Source organism: Zingiber officinale, chromosome 9B (assembly GCF_018446385.1).
Source record: "Zingiber officinale cultivar Zhangliang chromosome 9B, Zo_v1.1, whole genome shotgun sequence".
In the NCBI taxonomy this organism is placed as follows: domain Eukaryota; kingdom Viridiplantae; phylum Streptophyta; class Magnoliopsida; order Zingiberales; family Zingiberaceae; genus Zingiber; species Zingiber officinale.
The window spans coordinates 111256972-111274088 of NC_056003.1; the positions used below are offsets into that span (position 1 = coordinate 111256972).

Consider the following 17117-nt stretch of genomic DNA (forward strand, 5'->3'; position numbering starts at 1 on the left):
AAGTTGAATTTTTCAAGAGTAAACTTGTTCACACAACAATATTAGTAAACTTCTTGCAGTTCAAATCAGAGATTTTCTGTCTTGCTAGATATTAGAATTTCCTAGCAAACATAAAGCAATGCAGTAATTTCCCAGCATAAGTAAAGCAATGCAGTTGCAACTGAGAAAATAATATTTAGATATTAAATAATAAAATTTAGATACAAAACAATCATGTGGATTAAAAAATAATGATCACTCATAATAAGTTGGTGAAATTGTAACAATAAACCATAATAAGTTGCTAAAATTGGGAAGCAAACATGTGATGAAAAAGTTGCTGAAATTGCTTAAATAAACTTACTTACCATATGTAGGCAACGATCAAATTTCCTGAAATTGACTCCAAATGATACAAAGAATTGATGTCCTCAAGGTCAAGAAAAAGTTCACAATCTTCATCAAATACTTCATTATCTAAGCACATTGATATACATTTTCCTCCATCTAGAGCATGCTATAGAAACCTAGATACAAGGTCAAGAACGTTTCAAACCTGGTTGATTTATCTGCATCTGTTCTATAGAAACTCTAGCTATCACCTCTAAGTTCTCAATGCATTCACCATTAATTGATTGCAGCAAAAGGAAACCACTGCATGTAATAGACTTTTCGACTTGATCTCTTCTCCAAGTAAGAACATTTCAAACCTAGATACCTAGTAAATCCACATCTGTTCTATATAAACCCGTCACCTCTAAGCTCTCAATGCATTCATTCACCATTTACTTCCTCAATACATGCTCTAGTACTGAGAATTCAAGCTATGCAAGGAATGGTTGTTAACTCATTCATTGCTTGCCTTGGCTTCCTCACGCAAAGGGTATGCATGCATGCAACTTTACTCTCGAAAACTAGAAGATATATTGAAGTCATTATCAGAAGAACATGAAAATTTACTTACAATCTTGTGTACTGTGTCCACCAAATCTTCACCTTCAAACTCTCCTCCTTTGTTGGCGCGTCCTTTCTTCCACATAATAGCTCTATTGATGTCATTATCATCACATAATTCAGTCCCCTACAACAAAGAAAAATCAAATAACAAATGTGAAATAATTTAATGTGAATCAATTAGAGGGTTCTTAGAGGAAATATATTTTAAAAATACTTACAATTTCTTCAGCAAAGCGTGCATACCCTTTGCGTGAGAGTCGATGAGGATATCTATTTTTTTCCTTCGCTCTTTTTGTTGATCACTGAGTTTCTAGTTATTTCAAACAGGCGACATATCAAATTTGAATAATACATAATGAATTATGATCGAATAGTTTCAAAAGAAAAAATTTAGAATCTTACAATGAAATCTTCAGAAATGCGACTAATGACAAACGCACGCCAATCTTCTCTTGTAATTTCAAAGCCAACAGGTGGCTCATTCAACTCCTCAGGTTTGTCACGCCTGCTTAAAATAAATTTTTGGGTGAGATGGGTCTTGTATTGCCTCCACTTACTGTTTGCAGACCTCAATTTTTGGGTGAGAGGAACACACGGAGCTTGAGCGCTTGAGCTGCTTCAAGAAGAACAAGAATCGAGCGAGATGTGGAAACAGAGACCATTGAGGCAAACACTCAAACACGTTACCTGCATTGTATAGGTTGGTTGATCCAAATTCAAATGGATGAGGAGGTGGTGTTGGATTTGAACCAGATCAGGGCGGTTCGCGTCCTGGGCCGTGGAGCCATGGCCTCGGTCTTCCTCGTCAGCGCCGCACCCGGCAGTCGCCTCCCCACGCTCTTCGCCCTCAAGGTGTTCGACAAGCAGTCCGCCGCCAAACCCACGCTCTCCGCCGCGCCCGCTGGGAGCTATCCCTATTGTCCCGCCTCTCAGCCGCTCCCGGTGATCACCACCACCCGTTTCTCCCTTCCCTCCTTGGCTCCGTCGAGACGCCGGACCTCCTCGCTTGGGCGATCCCCTTCTGCCCCGGCGGCGACCTCCACGCCCTCCACCGCTCCCTTTCTCCTTCCAACGAGGAGGCGTTCTCCGCGGACGCGATCCGCTTCTACCTCTCGGAAATCGTCACCGCTCTCGCCCACCTCCACTCCATGCGCGTCGCCTACCGCGACCTCAAGCCAGAGAACGTCCTCCTCCGTTCATCCGGCCATATTATGCTCGCCGATTTCGATCTCTCCCGCCACCTCCCTGCCAGATCGACCACCCACTCCTCCCTTCCTCCTCCACTTCCCTCCGACAACCACAGCCACGCCCCCCGGAGGAAACTCACACGCGTGTTCTCCTTCGGCGCCGCGGACGACCAGATCAAGAAAGGGAGGTCGGCGAGAGTCTCCCCGGCGAGTCGCCGTAGGACGAGTTCCTCGTCCATCTCGAAATCCAGAGAAGGATCCGGTGGTGACGACGAGCGGTCGTTCTCGTTCGTGGGGACGGAGGAGTACGTGGCGCCGAAAGTGGTGCGCGGCGAAGGGCACGGCTTCGCGGTGGACTGGTGGGCGCTTGGGATCCTGGCGTACGAAATGGCATACGGACAGACGCCCTTCCGGGGGCGGAACAGGAAGGAGACGTTGCGCAACATTCTTACGCTGCCGCCAATGTTCCCAGGCTGGCGGCGCACCGATCTCACTGACATTATCGAGCGGCTCGTGGTCAAGGACCCGGAGAGGAGATTAGGGTTTAGTGGGGGTGCGGAGGAGGTGAAGGCGCACCCTTTCTTCGATGGGGTGAAATGGGAGCTTTTGCCAGAGGTGGCGCGGCCTCCATTCCTGGCGCCGGTAATTTTACCTTTCTTTCTTCCGTTCCTCCTACTCTCGAATCTGCTCTGCGAGGAAGGAACTAAGATCGAAGGGTTCAGAGGAGTTGAGGAGCCGTGAGAAGATTAGGAAGGGTAAGCTGACTTTGATTGAGGAGATGGGGAAATGCGAGATTAGGGATCTCGACTTGGAGGAGTTGGGCCGGCGTGAGGAGTTTTGCGTGAGGAGTTTGGGTCGAGATTAGGGTTCAGAGGAGATCACGCGGCAAGGAGAGGAGAAGGCGCTCGTGGAGAGGAGAAGGCGCTCGTGGAGAGGAGTGGAGAGGAGAAGGCGCTCGTGGAGAGGAGAAGGAGAGGAGAAGGCACTCGTGGAGAGGAGAAGGAGAGGAGAAGGCACTCGTGGAGAGGAGTGGTGAGGAGAAGGCGCGCGCGCGTTGAGGGTTTAGAGTTTAGCAAAGCGAGGGCTGCGAATTTATTTTAAGTGAGTTTAGGGGAAACATACACAACACTTTAAAAAACGTTTTTTAAAAAAATGTTGTCTTTGACCATAAACAACAACACTAAAGACAACACTTCATTAAAAACCGTTGTCTTTAGTAAAAAGTAAATACCATAGACAACGCTTTTCACTAAAAGCGTTGTAAAACAAAGAACGACAACGTTTTTATTAAAAAGCGTTGTCTATTGGGTGTTGTTGAATGCAAAAATTCTTGTAGTGACTTTTCTAATGTCAAATATCCGATCAATCTTCACATACTTGAATTTTTTTCAATTACCTAATATATTAATTAATTGATTGTCAAATATCTAATTAATCTTAATTTTCTTGATGTCTTAATCAATTAATATATTAATCGATTATCAAATATTCAATCCATCTTAATATTTTTACCGTTTTGACCCATTGGCAATTTGGAAATGACGAAGCTCTCCTACATAAACTATCACACAGAAGACTCGACGGAAGCCGCCTGTCGTAAAACGAGTTCTATGGTTTACTTTCGCCGAGAGGTAAAGTAATTGTCCCGCAATTACTTTGGTCACCGACGTCACGTGGTGCGGCTGAGCTGAGCGGTAGCGCTAGCGCTAGCTGCACAGTTTGATCTACCAACGTTGACGTGATGCGCTTGTCTTCTCGTGGCCGAGAAGGGTTCCCCTGCCCAGCCAGCTCTAGTCTGCGTCAGTACGGTCAGCGTCGTTCATTCATACTAAAGCAACGTATCAGGAAAAATAATAAAGGAAAGAAGGAGAGGAGGCGTCGCTTTCTGCTGGAAACGTTATGGCACTGAAAACGTGGCCATCGCGATTTATGGTGGTGGCTGGAGCGGATGCATGCATTCAACAGATCTTTCGTACAGGTTATCATGAGAAAAAGAAGAAGGGAAGAAGGGTGCTGTCTGAAAACTGAAAAGGATCCTGCAGTCATTTTAAATTTTAGCGCAGCCTTTTTTTTATGGTCTTCGCGTCTTCATGCCGCCGTACAAATTTTTGGAGAAAATTAAATCGAGTCTATGGAAATAAAATAAAACAAAAAAAAAGTAAAATAAAATAATTAAATTTCATTTATTAATTATAAGAAATAATGAGAAGGAAGGAATTATTGGGCATTGAAAGTGGAAACATGGAATTAGAATGTCTATATTGATCAAATCAGGTCTTAATCTTTGTTTTGGTAACTAAGATTAGGGGTGTAAATCAATCAAGTAGCTCGTGAGCTATTCGAATCTTGATTCGAAAAAAAAACTCGTTCAACTTCGTTCAATTAAGTTAACGAGCCAAACTCGTACTTGATTTCGAGCTCGTAAACATTATCGAGCCAAGTTCGAGTTTACCAGTATTTGGTTGGTGAGCTCGTAATACATTCATTTAGAGGCTCGTAAACATGTTCATTAAAAATCTCATGAACACGTTCGTTAAGAGATTTATTTATCTTATTATTAGATATATATATAATTAAATATCATATAAATAATAAATATAATAATACATTATTAATTATTATAGCAAATTATCTTAAACCAATTAGAACTAAGCTTTCTTAATTTTTAAACGAACTTTTTTCGAATCGAATTCGAGCTATTTAATTTTATTACGAACTGAGCTTAAGCTTAAGAACTAAATCTCGAATCGAACTCGAGCCGAGCTCGAGTTTAGGATTAACGAACCGAGTCCAAGCTCGAGCTTTTTACTGTTCAACTAAGTTTGGCTCGTTTACAACCCTAATTAGGATTACCTAGATGATTATTATTATTATACAACATCTGTTTGATTCATGGGATGTCTAGTTGGCTAGTGGGTTACAGATTTGTTATAATGGGCATGGATCAATTTTCAACGGGACTCCTCCCATCCTTATCCATTTGGTAGCCTGCTGTAAGCTAATCCTGTAATTTACCTTCTTTCATATATCCTGAGGATTGACTATGAGAAATGTTGGAATGAAAGTAATCATGTTTTACTACAATAGTAAGATTTGAATATATGAGGTGACCTAAATTTATTAATTCCTTGTATAAACACAAAGAAGATAATTGTTAGTAACAAGGATGCACAATTATGATCGAGAGTGTTAAAATAATCATAACAAAAAAAAAAATTAAAAGGTTACAGTAGGCACGCTTGTTTGGTGCATCATTCTATAGCATTCACTATGGCCACCTCTTAAAATGAGATAATGGGATTGTCTTCTACAAATTGAGATTTACGACCTATAAAGATTATACCTTGACCCAACACAAAATCACTCACAACAATAGATTCTTTCCTCTCCCTAAGGATGATATAGATATAGATAAAAGTATTACTCAAATGAGTCATCTTGGTGTTTAATTTGACACTTGAAAATAATAAATACTCAAAAATATTTTTTTATAAGCATTAGGTGCCAAAGAAACCACAAACAAAGTCTTTAATTTAAAGCGGTTCCCATGCAAAGACTATATTCAAGCACACTTGTGTCAACCAATTGATAAGTTGATTAACCCTATTCAATGGGAAAATTTAGGTAAGGTTTGTCGAACAACATACAACTTAGAAACAAAGGAGTATTGACCAATAAACAAAAATGGTTGACACACCTAAGCCATCAACTAGCCCAATGTTTCAATTGACTATATTCACTCAATGCGATCCCCAACCTGAAACCTGAATCTTATTATTAACATATATATCAAAATGAAAAGGCCTTAGTGTTGACGAATGCGTAGTCGAATCAATATAAGCTCCACATTCTTTGGGCTTGACACCAAGTCCGAAGTTTAATTATTTTTCAAAGCTTGAATCTCCGATCCTTCTCTCCATTATTTCTCTTCTTCTTTCAATATCTTGTGCAACTTTCTTTTCTTTAAAAGATTTCTGATTACATTCTATATTCAAGACACTTGGACTACTCCCTTTAAAGCTTAAGTTAAATGCATATAAGTAAATAGATTAATTTAGTTTAATAAAAGTCTTTAACAATTAGATTTTGGCCGAAGTATATAACTATGTAAGTTAGCCATTTAAGAATCAGTAGTATGATAAAGAGATCTCCCAATGGGTGAGGGGTAGCATTATACTAATGTAATTTATATATTTTTATGTAAAGAGTATTCGATCAATCAAGCTCACTTCATTATATTTTCAACATAGGATTTGATATTGTCTATTTTGGACCTAAACTATTATGAATTTATTTTTAAATTCTACCTAAAAAATCTCATTCAAAAAGAGATATTTTTTTCTTATAAATACATAATCTTTTTCATATATTTTTAATATTGAACTTATTTTACTAGATTGGATTCTTAAAGTGTACAACTGAATATATTCTTGCATACCAAAATAAATACTTATTAATTATAGTAAAAAGGTGATTACATTTATTCCAGACATCTCTCACAGTACATCCTAAGTTACGTGGAGAGAGATAAATCATGTAGTCAATTTATAGTTGAATGTTAAGTGGAGAGAGATAAATCATGTAGTCAATTTATAGTTGAATGTTAAGTGGTTAGGGGTGTAAAAACAAATACTTATTAATGATTTTTATATAGGATGAATTTTTCAACCTTTCATATGAAAACACCATCAGATTAATAAAGATAAATACACAATAATCACACCAAGAATTATTGCAATCAACACTGACCGTTCTCAGTTGGTTTGTAAAAGGAACAGGACTTTGGATTTCAATCCTTCACGTTAATGTCAATTAGGGTTATGATCGGAGCTCGTCGACGGCGACGACTTGGACGGCCACTGCTTCCTGCAAGAATGGCAAGTGATTTGGAGAAGCATCGACGCGATCCGCTTCTTGGCGTGCTCCCTCAGCACGTAGGCGTTCTCCAGCTTCGCCCGCGCCTGCTGCCGGATCCTCTTCGCGTCGGCGAACTCCTTCTCCGCCATCTCCACCTCTTCCTTATCATCCCTCGCTGGCGCCCGCGCCGCGTCGGTAACTACTCCCGGCGGCCCGATCGACAGTTGGAGCTCCGTCGGCGTCGCCGCTTCCTGATCAGGAGAGAAGGGAGCGCGAGGTGCGGTTCTGTGGAGGAGACTGTAGGACGTGGTGGGCAGCAATTGGAGCTCGAGATAGTTATGGTGTTGATGGTGGCGCTCGTTTGGAATAATTGGCAGCGGCGGCGGCGGCGGCAAGAATAATGGAAGAAATGACGGCGCCGGTAGAGCTGCTGCTGCAGTTGGAGTAGAGCCGGCGTTAACGTTGGCGTTGGCGTTGGCGTCGGTGGTGGTGGAGACGTCGGTAGTGGAGAGGGTGAGTGGAGGCCGTGGGGATTGAGTGGTTTGCCGTCCTCCTGCTCGGCTGGCGTTGCACGAATCTTGGTGCTCTATGAAGCTCTCTACTCTGCATGCAGTATTCATACAATATTATACATATGTCTAATTGATATATATTGTATAAATTATATACAAATACTCTTTCCAAATATTAAAATTACACTCATATTCGTATCAGTTTTTTTTTTCTCTCCAAAAGAATATTTTGTATTAAAGAAAGGAGCTGGAAAAAAGGGTCGCCAATTAAATTCTGGGATTAATGTGGGCATTTAATGGCGCTGCAGGTGATCAAATTCATTAAGATCATCATTACAAATCTTCCCATTTTATCTACCAAACTAGGAATTAAATTTCCTTTTAAATGATATCATACTCTTCTAATTTGCAAAAGGATTTGTATATTCTGTACTGATTTTGACATTAAAAAAAAAGGAAGAAAAGAGAAATCTATGAACAAAAAATTAGATGGAGATTGCTAATAATTATTATTATTATTTAGGTTTTAATGAATTCATCATCATGATCAGCTTTGAAAATTATCAAGGAACCTACCAGCTTAATTACCTGGAGAAGACGCGGCCGCAGTCGCAGGAGTGGCCGCGGGTGCCGCAGGTCTTGAGGTGGGCCTTGTAGTCGGAGTGGACGGCGTAGGCCTTGCCGCACCGGGCGCAGGCCCACTGCCGGTGGCTGCTGTGCTTCCGCCGGAAGTGTTTCTTGATGCCGACGAGGTCGCCCAGCGCGTGCCGCGGGTCGTGGTGCAGGCAGCTCACCTCCGGGCACACGAACACCCGCTTGTTATTCCTCCCCGCATCCGCTCCCTGCTGCCGCCGCACCAACTTCCACGGCACCTTGTGCCGCCGCCGGTGCATCTGCAGGTTCTGCTCCCGCTGGAACCCCTGCCCGCAGATCTCGCACACGTACCGGTCCGCCTCCAGCAGCGTCCGCGGCGACAGCGACACCACCTCCGCGTCCGGATCTGCACTAGCACTCAAAACCACGCCGCGTCAGTAACCTGTTCGATCAAATGCCTCTGCGAGTTTATTATTTCAAAAAAAACACAGTCCCATGCGCGTACCTGGTGTCCCTGCAGGCCTTCTTTTCCTCTTGCCTCCATTGATCTCATCCACAGGAGACACCACAGGACTGTTCATGGGAGGAAGGACAGCAAACTTCGCAGGGTTGGAAGAGCTTAGCATTTGCGTGATATATATCTAATGCCTGTTAGGAATTCGGACATGGGCAAGACATTAAAAAAGGGTCATAGTGGTGAACGAATAATAGAAAAGGTTCGAGACAGCGGAGAAAGAGAAAAGAGATCTGCAAACAAATAGAGATATGAATTAACAGCTACAGAGAGAGTGAGAGAGAGACTTGGAATTGGAGGAGGCCTTTCTTTGGCTGTGATGAATGAACCTGTCTCATATACCTAAAGTTGAAGGCAGCTTTCCAAAAGCTATAGCTCCCTCTGGTCTTACTGAGGCGAGATGAGTAGGATAATATTGAAGAGAAACTTGAAAGGATAAAGTTAGGGTGTGTGTGAGAGAGAAAGCGAGAGTGAGAGAGAATAATGCATGAATGGATCATGACCAAGCCACGCAAAGCTTCAAACTCGAGCCCACCAATATTAGAGTTGGGTGGTGGTGGTGACAGAGAACAAGCACACTCGCAAGGAAACAAAAACACATACATATAATTTCGTCTCATTATTACTCTGTCCATCCGTTTTAATAATTTCCATACATGAATAAATATCTGTACTTGTAACTCCAACACCACTGAGCCAGCAGTTCAAACAGATCTGCTGGTGCTACTGCCTACTGATCTGTGAAGAATACCAAGAACAAAATGCCATAGTATACAATTATATATTAAGGATCATTTTATACATACAAGCGTTTCATTATACGGTGTGATAAGGATCATGAAACCTCAGCACTATTATATTGTTCCAAAAGAGGAGCACAAGGGCCCACTAAGGCTGTGCTAGGTTATGATCTCCTCTCCTTTGCAACCAAATATAGCTGGATTACCTTAAGCTTGATCTCTACTTTTTCCTGCTCCTGATCATCACTGTTAATTCTCAGCAAAGTTAACGGGACCAACTAATTAAAGAAGCTTTTCACAGTGATGATTACTGGCTGCTGCTACTAGTGCTATTGACTCAAAGGTAAGAAGAGTACAAGGAACGACAGGACTGATAAACAAACCCTAGCCAGATGTATGCTTGGCACAAAACATTTCAGCATACAGCACACAATTTGACATCTTTTAATATGAGGAGAATCAAGTGTGTCTTATACTTGCATGTATATATATATATATAGAAATTAGTCAATTCCATCAGCTTTGTTTTGTACCTCTAATTAATTAAACAATTTATTGTCATCTATCACATGGTTCTGTCTGAAGATATTAATTCTTGTACAGCTTTTTATATGTTGAAGAATGTCTGAAAAAACTAAAACTGAGAAAAGCATTCAAATGGACGTGTTGAATAATAATCTGTATACGTTTAGGTTGGAGATTTTCTCTATAAATGGGAGCAGATCAGTGTCAGGAAATGTTTAGAGTAATAAACATTTGATAATTAAGTCAGAGTGAAACAAGATAAGTGTTAAGATTTAAGGTGATTTAGGATTACAATGGAGATTGTAATAAGGAATTAATTTCTGAAATTAACTTGAACAGTTTAATGAGATTCATGTATTATTTTTATCATCTACGTATGTCAGTTGCTCCTTCTGCTCACTATTCTATTTGAGATCATTAATGGGGGCTTCAATTAGAGAACAGATTGTTCAATCAAGTTATTTGAAGCATCTAGAAAAGACGTTAAGTTAGCTTTAATCTAGGTTTTTCATGTGTGCATTAAGTATGCAAGGTGTTAGCAATGTATAGTTCACATGGAGCTCACCGAGCTAGTTGTGCTTAACAACTGAAAGACTTGGAATGACTATTGGAATCTTGGAGGAACTTGAAGACTGAGGTTTAGAGATGTAAATGAACCGAATATTCGTGAACACGTTTGGTATTTAACTTGGTAAAAGCTTGTTTATATTCATTCAATACGCACAAAATCAATTAAATGAATAAACTTGAATAACTCGTTAAATTAATTGAACAAGCTTGAACACATATGTGTTTAACTCATTAGTGAACAATGTTCATGAATAACGTTTATAAATAATCTTCGTGAACAATATTCGTGGATAATATTTATGAACTATATATGTTTATCAAAAAAACTTTTATTATCAATATGTTAAAGAAACAAAGAAAATTTCAAAATGAATAAACACGTTTATATTATCAAACTTAATAATCAACTAAATAAGTTTAAAATATAAAAAGTTTCAAATAATCAAATAAGCTTAAATTAATAGTTTGATAATGTTTAAACGAACCAAACTCAAGCCAATCTTGAACCAAACTCAAACTTATAAAAAAAGAATCAAGTCAAGTTTGAACAATCATTTTAAGGTTTGGTTCATTTTAGGCTTTGCATGGTTTGACTCAGTTACCATATCAAACAAGCTTGAATACCATAAAATTTAACTCGATTCGACTTGACTTATTTACGGTTGAGCTATTATGAACAATGGTTCCATAGCTTGGTACAAGGTGGATGATCAGATGGCATGGAACAAACTTGGAAAGGTGTATTAGATGGATCAGAGGCTTATAATGATGTGGGCCCTAGGGCTACTGAACACAAAGACATAGAAAAGAATAGAGAGAAAAATAAAGAGAAAATAATTACTTCCTTTATTGATGATTGTTGCAATCTAACCAAACTATTTATATTGATTGTTTAGATAATATATAGAAAATATTATGATAAATATGATAATAATAAATATGGTATATGATCTCAGTTATTATATAAAATAACGACATATATGGTGGTGATTACAATCCAAACATGGTAAGTCTTTAGCAATCGGAATCAATTTTTTTATTACTATCCTGAATATGGTAAGTCTTCTAATTATTATTCTGTACTATTATTTTTGCCGTCATTAAGGACGACTTAGAATGAGGTGAACCAAAAGGTACAAAGGATTAATATGAAGCAAGCTTTGGGAGTTCCATGCACTTGATGGACTAGAAGCCAAGTGAGGATATATATATATATATATATATATATATATATATATATATATATATATATATATATATACACATCAAAGCTTAAGAGATTATTTGAGTGAAATGTAATCTTGAGATTGGTATTTTGAGAATATTGTCAAGGATGATGTGTTAATTTAGGATGGAATAAACTACTTAGTGGCTAAGTTTGAAGCATTGGATGGGAGGATTGTTGGCCCTATGTTGTATTCTATCATTTATCTCAATCCTAAAATTTTGTGTAGGCTTACAAGGAGGAAAGCTAAGTGAAAGAGAGGCCACTAACAAAATTCAATCAACTAAAAGATAATTCAGTCAACTAAAATACATAGTCGATCAATGAGTTAAATGAATGCAAGGGTTGAATGAACAAAATATTTCTATACAAACAATAGTTCATTACATTTGTTTCCAATTGACTAGAGACTTAGATAACTCAATTAGATAAGATTCTCAATTGACTAGTGATATAGTTGTTAGTTGTCCAACATAACTTGTATATGATCAATCAACTAGAAGTCATTCCAATCAATTAATTAGAGGCGAACAAAATAGAACTATAGAAGGTCTTTGAGGATCTTTGAGCTAGCAAGACTTTACAAATATATTTTTGATTCTCTTCTATTTAAGTGATTACATTATTTAAAAGTCTCTAAGGGCATGGACAAGGTTGAAGCAACTTAAGTTGTTTGTATTATCTCTTTACTCAAGCTTTACACTTCATCTTGTATTTGAAAGAATGATATTATTAAATATTGATGGATGTTTTCTAAAAATGAATTCTAAATCCGTATGAACTCAACAAACAGATAACATGTACGGTATCAAGCAACATCAAATTCATAGCAGAAAGTAAATACATAAATTAAAGACAATGGACTAAATGCAATAGAATTGCCATCATCTCAGAGCCGTCCACGAAATCTGATCCTGTGGAAGAAGAAGAGGAAGGAGGCAGGTCTTTCATGGGAGTTATGATGATGACGATGTATTTTCCTTTCCAATAGGAAGAGAGATTTGTCAAAATACTTAACCCTACGGGGATCATACCCTATTTATAATGAACCAAATCCATTATCAGTCCATCAATAATAACGGTATAGGTTAATGAGTTCTACATAAAGTAAACCCACAATTAACCATTAATTAGATCACTTAATGAGTTTTTCCGTAATGACATAAATCTGTATATTACAAACAACGTGTAAGCCCACGCAAGATAAAATCCAACAAACATACCAAGGTTGGAATTATAAGAGGTTTGCCCCCCAATACCTCTTAGAATGGTTCATAGTGAAACTTTATGAAGGTGGTGTTGGACCTTTGTGTCCGGATAGAGAGGGGGGGTGAATAGCTTTTCTTGATTTTTACCTACAAATTGTTAGCAGAAGCAAGAAACATAGCAATGACATAATGAGATATGAGAAGGCAATGCTAGCTCCTCAATTTAGTTGGTCTCCACTTCCTTGAGGTGACTAACCCAATGCACACACGCACACGATCAAGCTTCACTATTATCTTCTCTTTCTCTAATCAAGAACGAAGGTGGAAACACTTTTACCCGATGATCTCTTCTTCTTACACGATGGAAGATGAGTTTAGGAAGAAGAGGTTGAGAGTTTTTGAAAGCTTGGAGATCACTTGGAGAGCTTAACAACATTTTTATATTAGTTGCATATTTCTCTTCAAGCCTCAAGCCTTTTATATTCCAAGATAAAAATCCTAATTACCAGTCGAATGATGAAAGCATCAGTCGATTAGTGTCAAGTAACAACTACTGTGCTGCTTAAAGTCCGTGGGGATTCTGTGCGTCATCAGCCCAACGACTATATACCAGTCGACTGATACTTGTGTCAGTTGACTGGTAGTCAGCCACAACATTCTGTTTGTTTTGATATAAAGTATCAGTCGACTGATAGAAATATCAATCGACTGGTACCTCTTAATATGCCAATACAGTCAGTCCTTCAAACATGATCTCTAATACTTAAACCAAATCCATAGCCTAGACTTATACCTTCAAGCATCTTCCATCAGCCTCGCGCCCTTAGGATGCTTCTAAGCCCATGGTTCCTCATCCTTGCACTTGCCTTCAAGTTCTTCCTTCGGCTTTGTCATGCTAAGTCTTCTTTCACCAAGAGGTTACACCTCCGAGACTTCTGTTGGTGCAATATCCCTGGGTCAAAGTTGACCAGATTGATTGAGCTTAAGTTGGCTCAAGCTTAAGTCTTGATATTTGAGTTTCGATGTTTGACAATATATGGAGATTGTAGGAGCAATCGTCCGATTGAAGAGATTATTGGAGCAATTCTCCTCTGGTCAAGGGATAACCAGTTTGATGTGAAGAAGAGTCAAGTAGGTCATGGTTGACTAGATACTTGACTGGAAAAGTCCTAACTGGAGGTTAGGCAAGGAAAAATCCTGGTGAGTGAAGTCAGGTGAAAGACCTAGTGAGCAGTTGGAAAATCCTGGTGAGTGAAGCCAGGTGAAAGACCTAGTGAGTTAACCTAGGCAGGTGAAAGTCCCGATGAGTGAAGTCGGACAGTGGAAAAAACCTAATGAGTGAAGCTAGGTGAAAGTCCTGGTGAGTGGAGCCAGACAGATGAAAGACCTGGTGAATGAAGCTAGGCATTTGGAGATCCAAGTGGGTCAAAGCTGACCGGACACCTAGTGTTAGGAAGCCCAAGTAGATCAAAGGATTGACTGGATACTTGGCACGAGGAAATTCAGATGGGTCAAGGGTGACTGGATATCTGGTGGAAGTCCAAGTGGGTCATGGAGGATCGGACACTTGACACGAGACGGTAAGTCCAAATGGGTCAAGGTTTACCGGACACTTGGCACGAGGAGAAAAGTTCAAGTGGGTCAAAGTATTGACCGGACACTTGGTGAAGAAGTCTCAGCAAGTCAAGGTTGACCGGATGCTAGACATGAGGAGTCCCAACAGGTCAAGGTTAACCGGATGCTAGGTACGAGGAGTCCCAACAAGTCACGGTTGACCGAATGTTGGGTTTGGGAGCCCTAGACTTAACTCGGGCAAACTAGGGTTGGTCAATTTGATCAAGTGATCAAATTATACCAAGCCCAATCGATCACAACTGATCGATTGGGCACAGTCCTACGACAAATAGCAGCTTAATCAATCAGCCGATCGATTGGGAGCTTATATCTCACGCACAGTAGCTTCCACAATCGATCAGCCGATCGATTGTGCTCCCCAATCGATTGATCAATCGATTGGGGCCAGTTTTCTTGTGTAGATGCGAGAGTACAGAAGAAGGCTGAATTGATCAGCTGATCAATTAAGCCTCCCCAATCGATCAGCCGATCGATTGGGTTGTGATCGTTGCGCAGGTTAAAGCCGTTGGCGAGCGATTTCTTCAGTAGTTCTTTGAGAGCTTCATCCTGAACCTCACGCGATCTTCTCCACTGAGCCCACTGACACACACCAGATCTTGAAGGCTTAGAGAGGAGTGTTGGTACACTTCCAAGCAAGTCAAGAGGTGTATTCAAGTAAGAATAAGAGCAAGCTAGGGTTTTGTCACTGTAAATCTTGTAAGATTTGATCTTGTATTAGCTTGTATTTTGTTCTTCTTGTATATCTCTGTGTGAGTTTGTACAAGATTTCTCCGCCTTCTGTAGTTACCGAGAAGAAGTGTTTTCATAGTGGATGAGTGACTTAGGGTCGGATCTTTGGATTAGTCACCTCTTCTTGAGGTAGATACTAAGTAAATTCTTATGTTAGCGTTGTGAGTCTTGTTTCGAGTTTTTCCGCTGCATATCAACAACAACGAAGCAAGCAAATGAAACTCGATGAGCTATTCACCCCCTCTAGCTACAAATCGACCCTAACAACTTCACCGCCAAGAGCCACGCTCTAGGACTTCATCCGCCAAGACTATCTTCTTATACTTTCCTTTGTACCTACTTACTCAATATTTATGTTAGATCACCAACCTCGCCTAACTTAAACTTATTTGACCAAAAATCAAAAGTAAATAATGTCTGGAGCAAGATTGCACCAATAATCTCTCCCTTTTTTATCTTTGGAAATTTTATTTAAGTTAGTTCTTTAAATATGCAATAATTATAAAGCATAGTAAACATGCAATGACCATACAAAAACCATAAAGCATATTAACCATAAAGCATATACATAATGAAGGTTCTAACTTTACCTATCCATTTTCCCCCTTTGCCATACAACAAAAAGATAGAGGAGGCAAAAGTTAAAACCAATCAAAACTCCCCCTTATTCCAAAATGCCTTCTACATGCGAGTGTCAGAGAAATAGGTTATAAGAAAGTATAGCCACGAGAAAGAGAATTGGGGGAAACATCAGAAATAGAGCTGAAAACACAGCGTGCCAGTCGACTGGTACTTGTGCCAGTTGACTAGTGCTGGATTTTCGCAACATATAGATCAGATGACATATTGAAAATTCTCACACTATACTGAACATAATCACCAAAAGGCACAATGGGAATTGATAAACATATGATAAGCTCAGTGAATGAGACATAAACATGACAACCATACACAAACAAGAAATAGATATGCCTAAAAGTCAAACTAATAAGCAGGAAAGTCATACAAATAAACACAAAAGTCATACATAAGTAGAAGCCTATGCAAAGTCATAAAGAGACATAGTCAGGAATAATAACATACTACAAGAGTGTTGATAGTGTTCGAGATAAATAAAAGAATAACATGTCTAAGCCAAAAGTCTCTCGACGCTAACTGAAAGCCATGCATCATGCCTAAACATCATCAGCTGGAGGAGGAGGACCTTGGTAAGCAAGATCCCAGCATCGCATCATCTCGAGCATCTCGGTCTGCTGCTGACAGACCTCTCGAAATTCCTGATGGACAAATTTCTCCAAGTGAGTGACCCGCTCTCTCAGAGACATGTGTGTCGGTCCAAGAGCAAGGGTCTCCTCCGCATCGTCGTCCGAATATGAAGCATCCTGTCCATGTCTGCGATGTCATACCATAACGCCCTGACGTCACTCAATCTATGCTAGATATATCTATCGAGCCCCTAGCTGATCAAAGTCCTTCGATAACTGATGTTGTGCACCCTGAGTGACATCAATCCCTCTAGATACGAATAATCATGTCAAGGCATGACAAAACGGCATGTACAACTTCCCTTGCATCGGACCAGAGAAGTGCATGATGGACTCAAAGACCTGGAGAGCTATGTCAATGTCTAGTTGCCGTTCTAATGTATACATCATGACTAAATGAGGTAGTCTAATCTATGTTTTCCCTTTAGTGAAAATGGGCAAGATGCATGCAATAACAACTTTATAAAAGATATAACTAGGGGTAGACATGCATGTGGCATCAAAAATGCACCTAAGAGGAGCCCTAGAAGCATGAAAGTAATACTGATGAATCATGCCAATGGACACATGGGAAAGTGACTGAGTAAGGGGCTCAACAACTTGAGGAAAGCATGTGAATG

General features: G+C 39.8%; 1 protein-coding gene and 1 pseudogene across 3 annotated transcripts; one reads left to right on the top strand and one right to left on the bottom strand.

Annotated features, from left to right (window-relative positions):
• Nucleotides 1-1415: 1415 nt before the first annotated feature.
• On the top strand, nucleotides 1416-4151 carry LOC122023291 (annotated as a pseudogene).
• Nucleotides 4152-6793: 2642 nt separating this feature from the next.
• On the bottom strand, nucleotides 6794-9136 carry LOC122025710 (protein indeterminate-domain 16-like). 3 transcript variants are annotated; one of them, XM_042584561.1, is made up of 4 exons: nucleotides 8943-9136; nucleotides 8592-8734; nucleotides 8081-8492; nucleotides 6794-7583 (listed from the first exon to the last, which is right to left on the bottom strand). In XM_042584561.1, the coding sequence occupies exons 2-4, from the start codon at nucleotides 8710-8712 to the stop codon at nucleotides 6932-6934; spliced, it is 1185 nt and encodes a 394-aa protein (XP_042440495.1). In that variant the 5' UTR covers nucleotides 8713-8734; nucleotides 8943-9136; the 3' UTR covers nucleotides 6794-6931. The 3 variants fall into 3 exon arrangements, with proteins under 3 accessions (XP_042440495.1, XP_042440494.1, XP_042440496.1); XM_042584560.1 differs by having other exon boundaries at nucleotides 8888-9135; XM_042584562.1 differs by lacking the exon at nucleotides 8943-9136 and having other exon boundaries at nucleotides 8081-8497; nucleotides 8592-8733.
• Between the last annotated feature and the right edge of the window lie 7981 nt (nucleotides 9137-17117).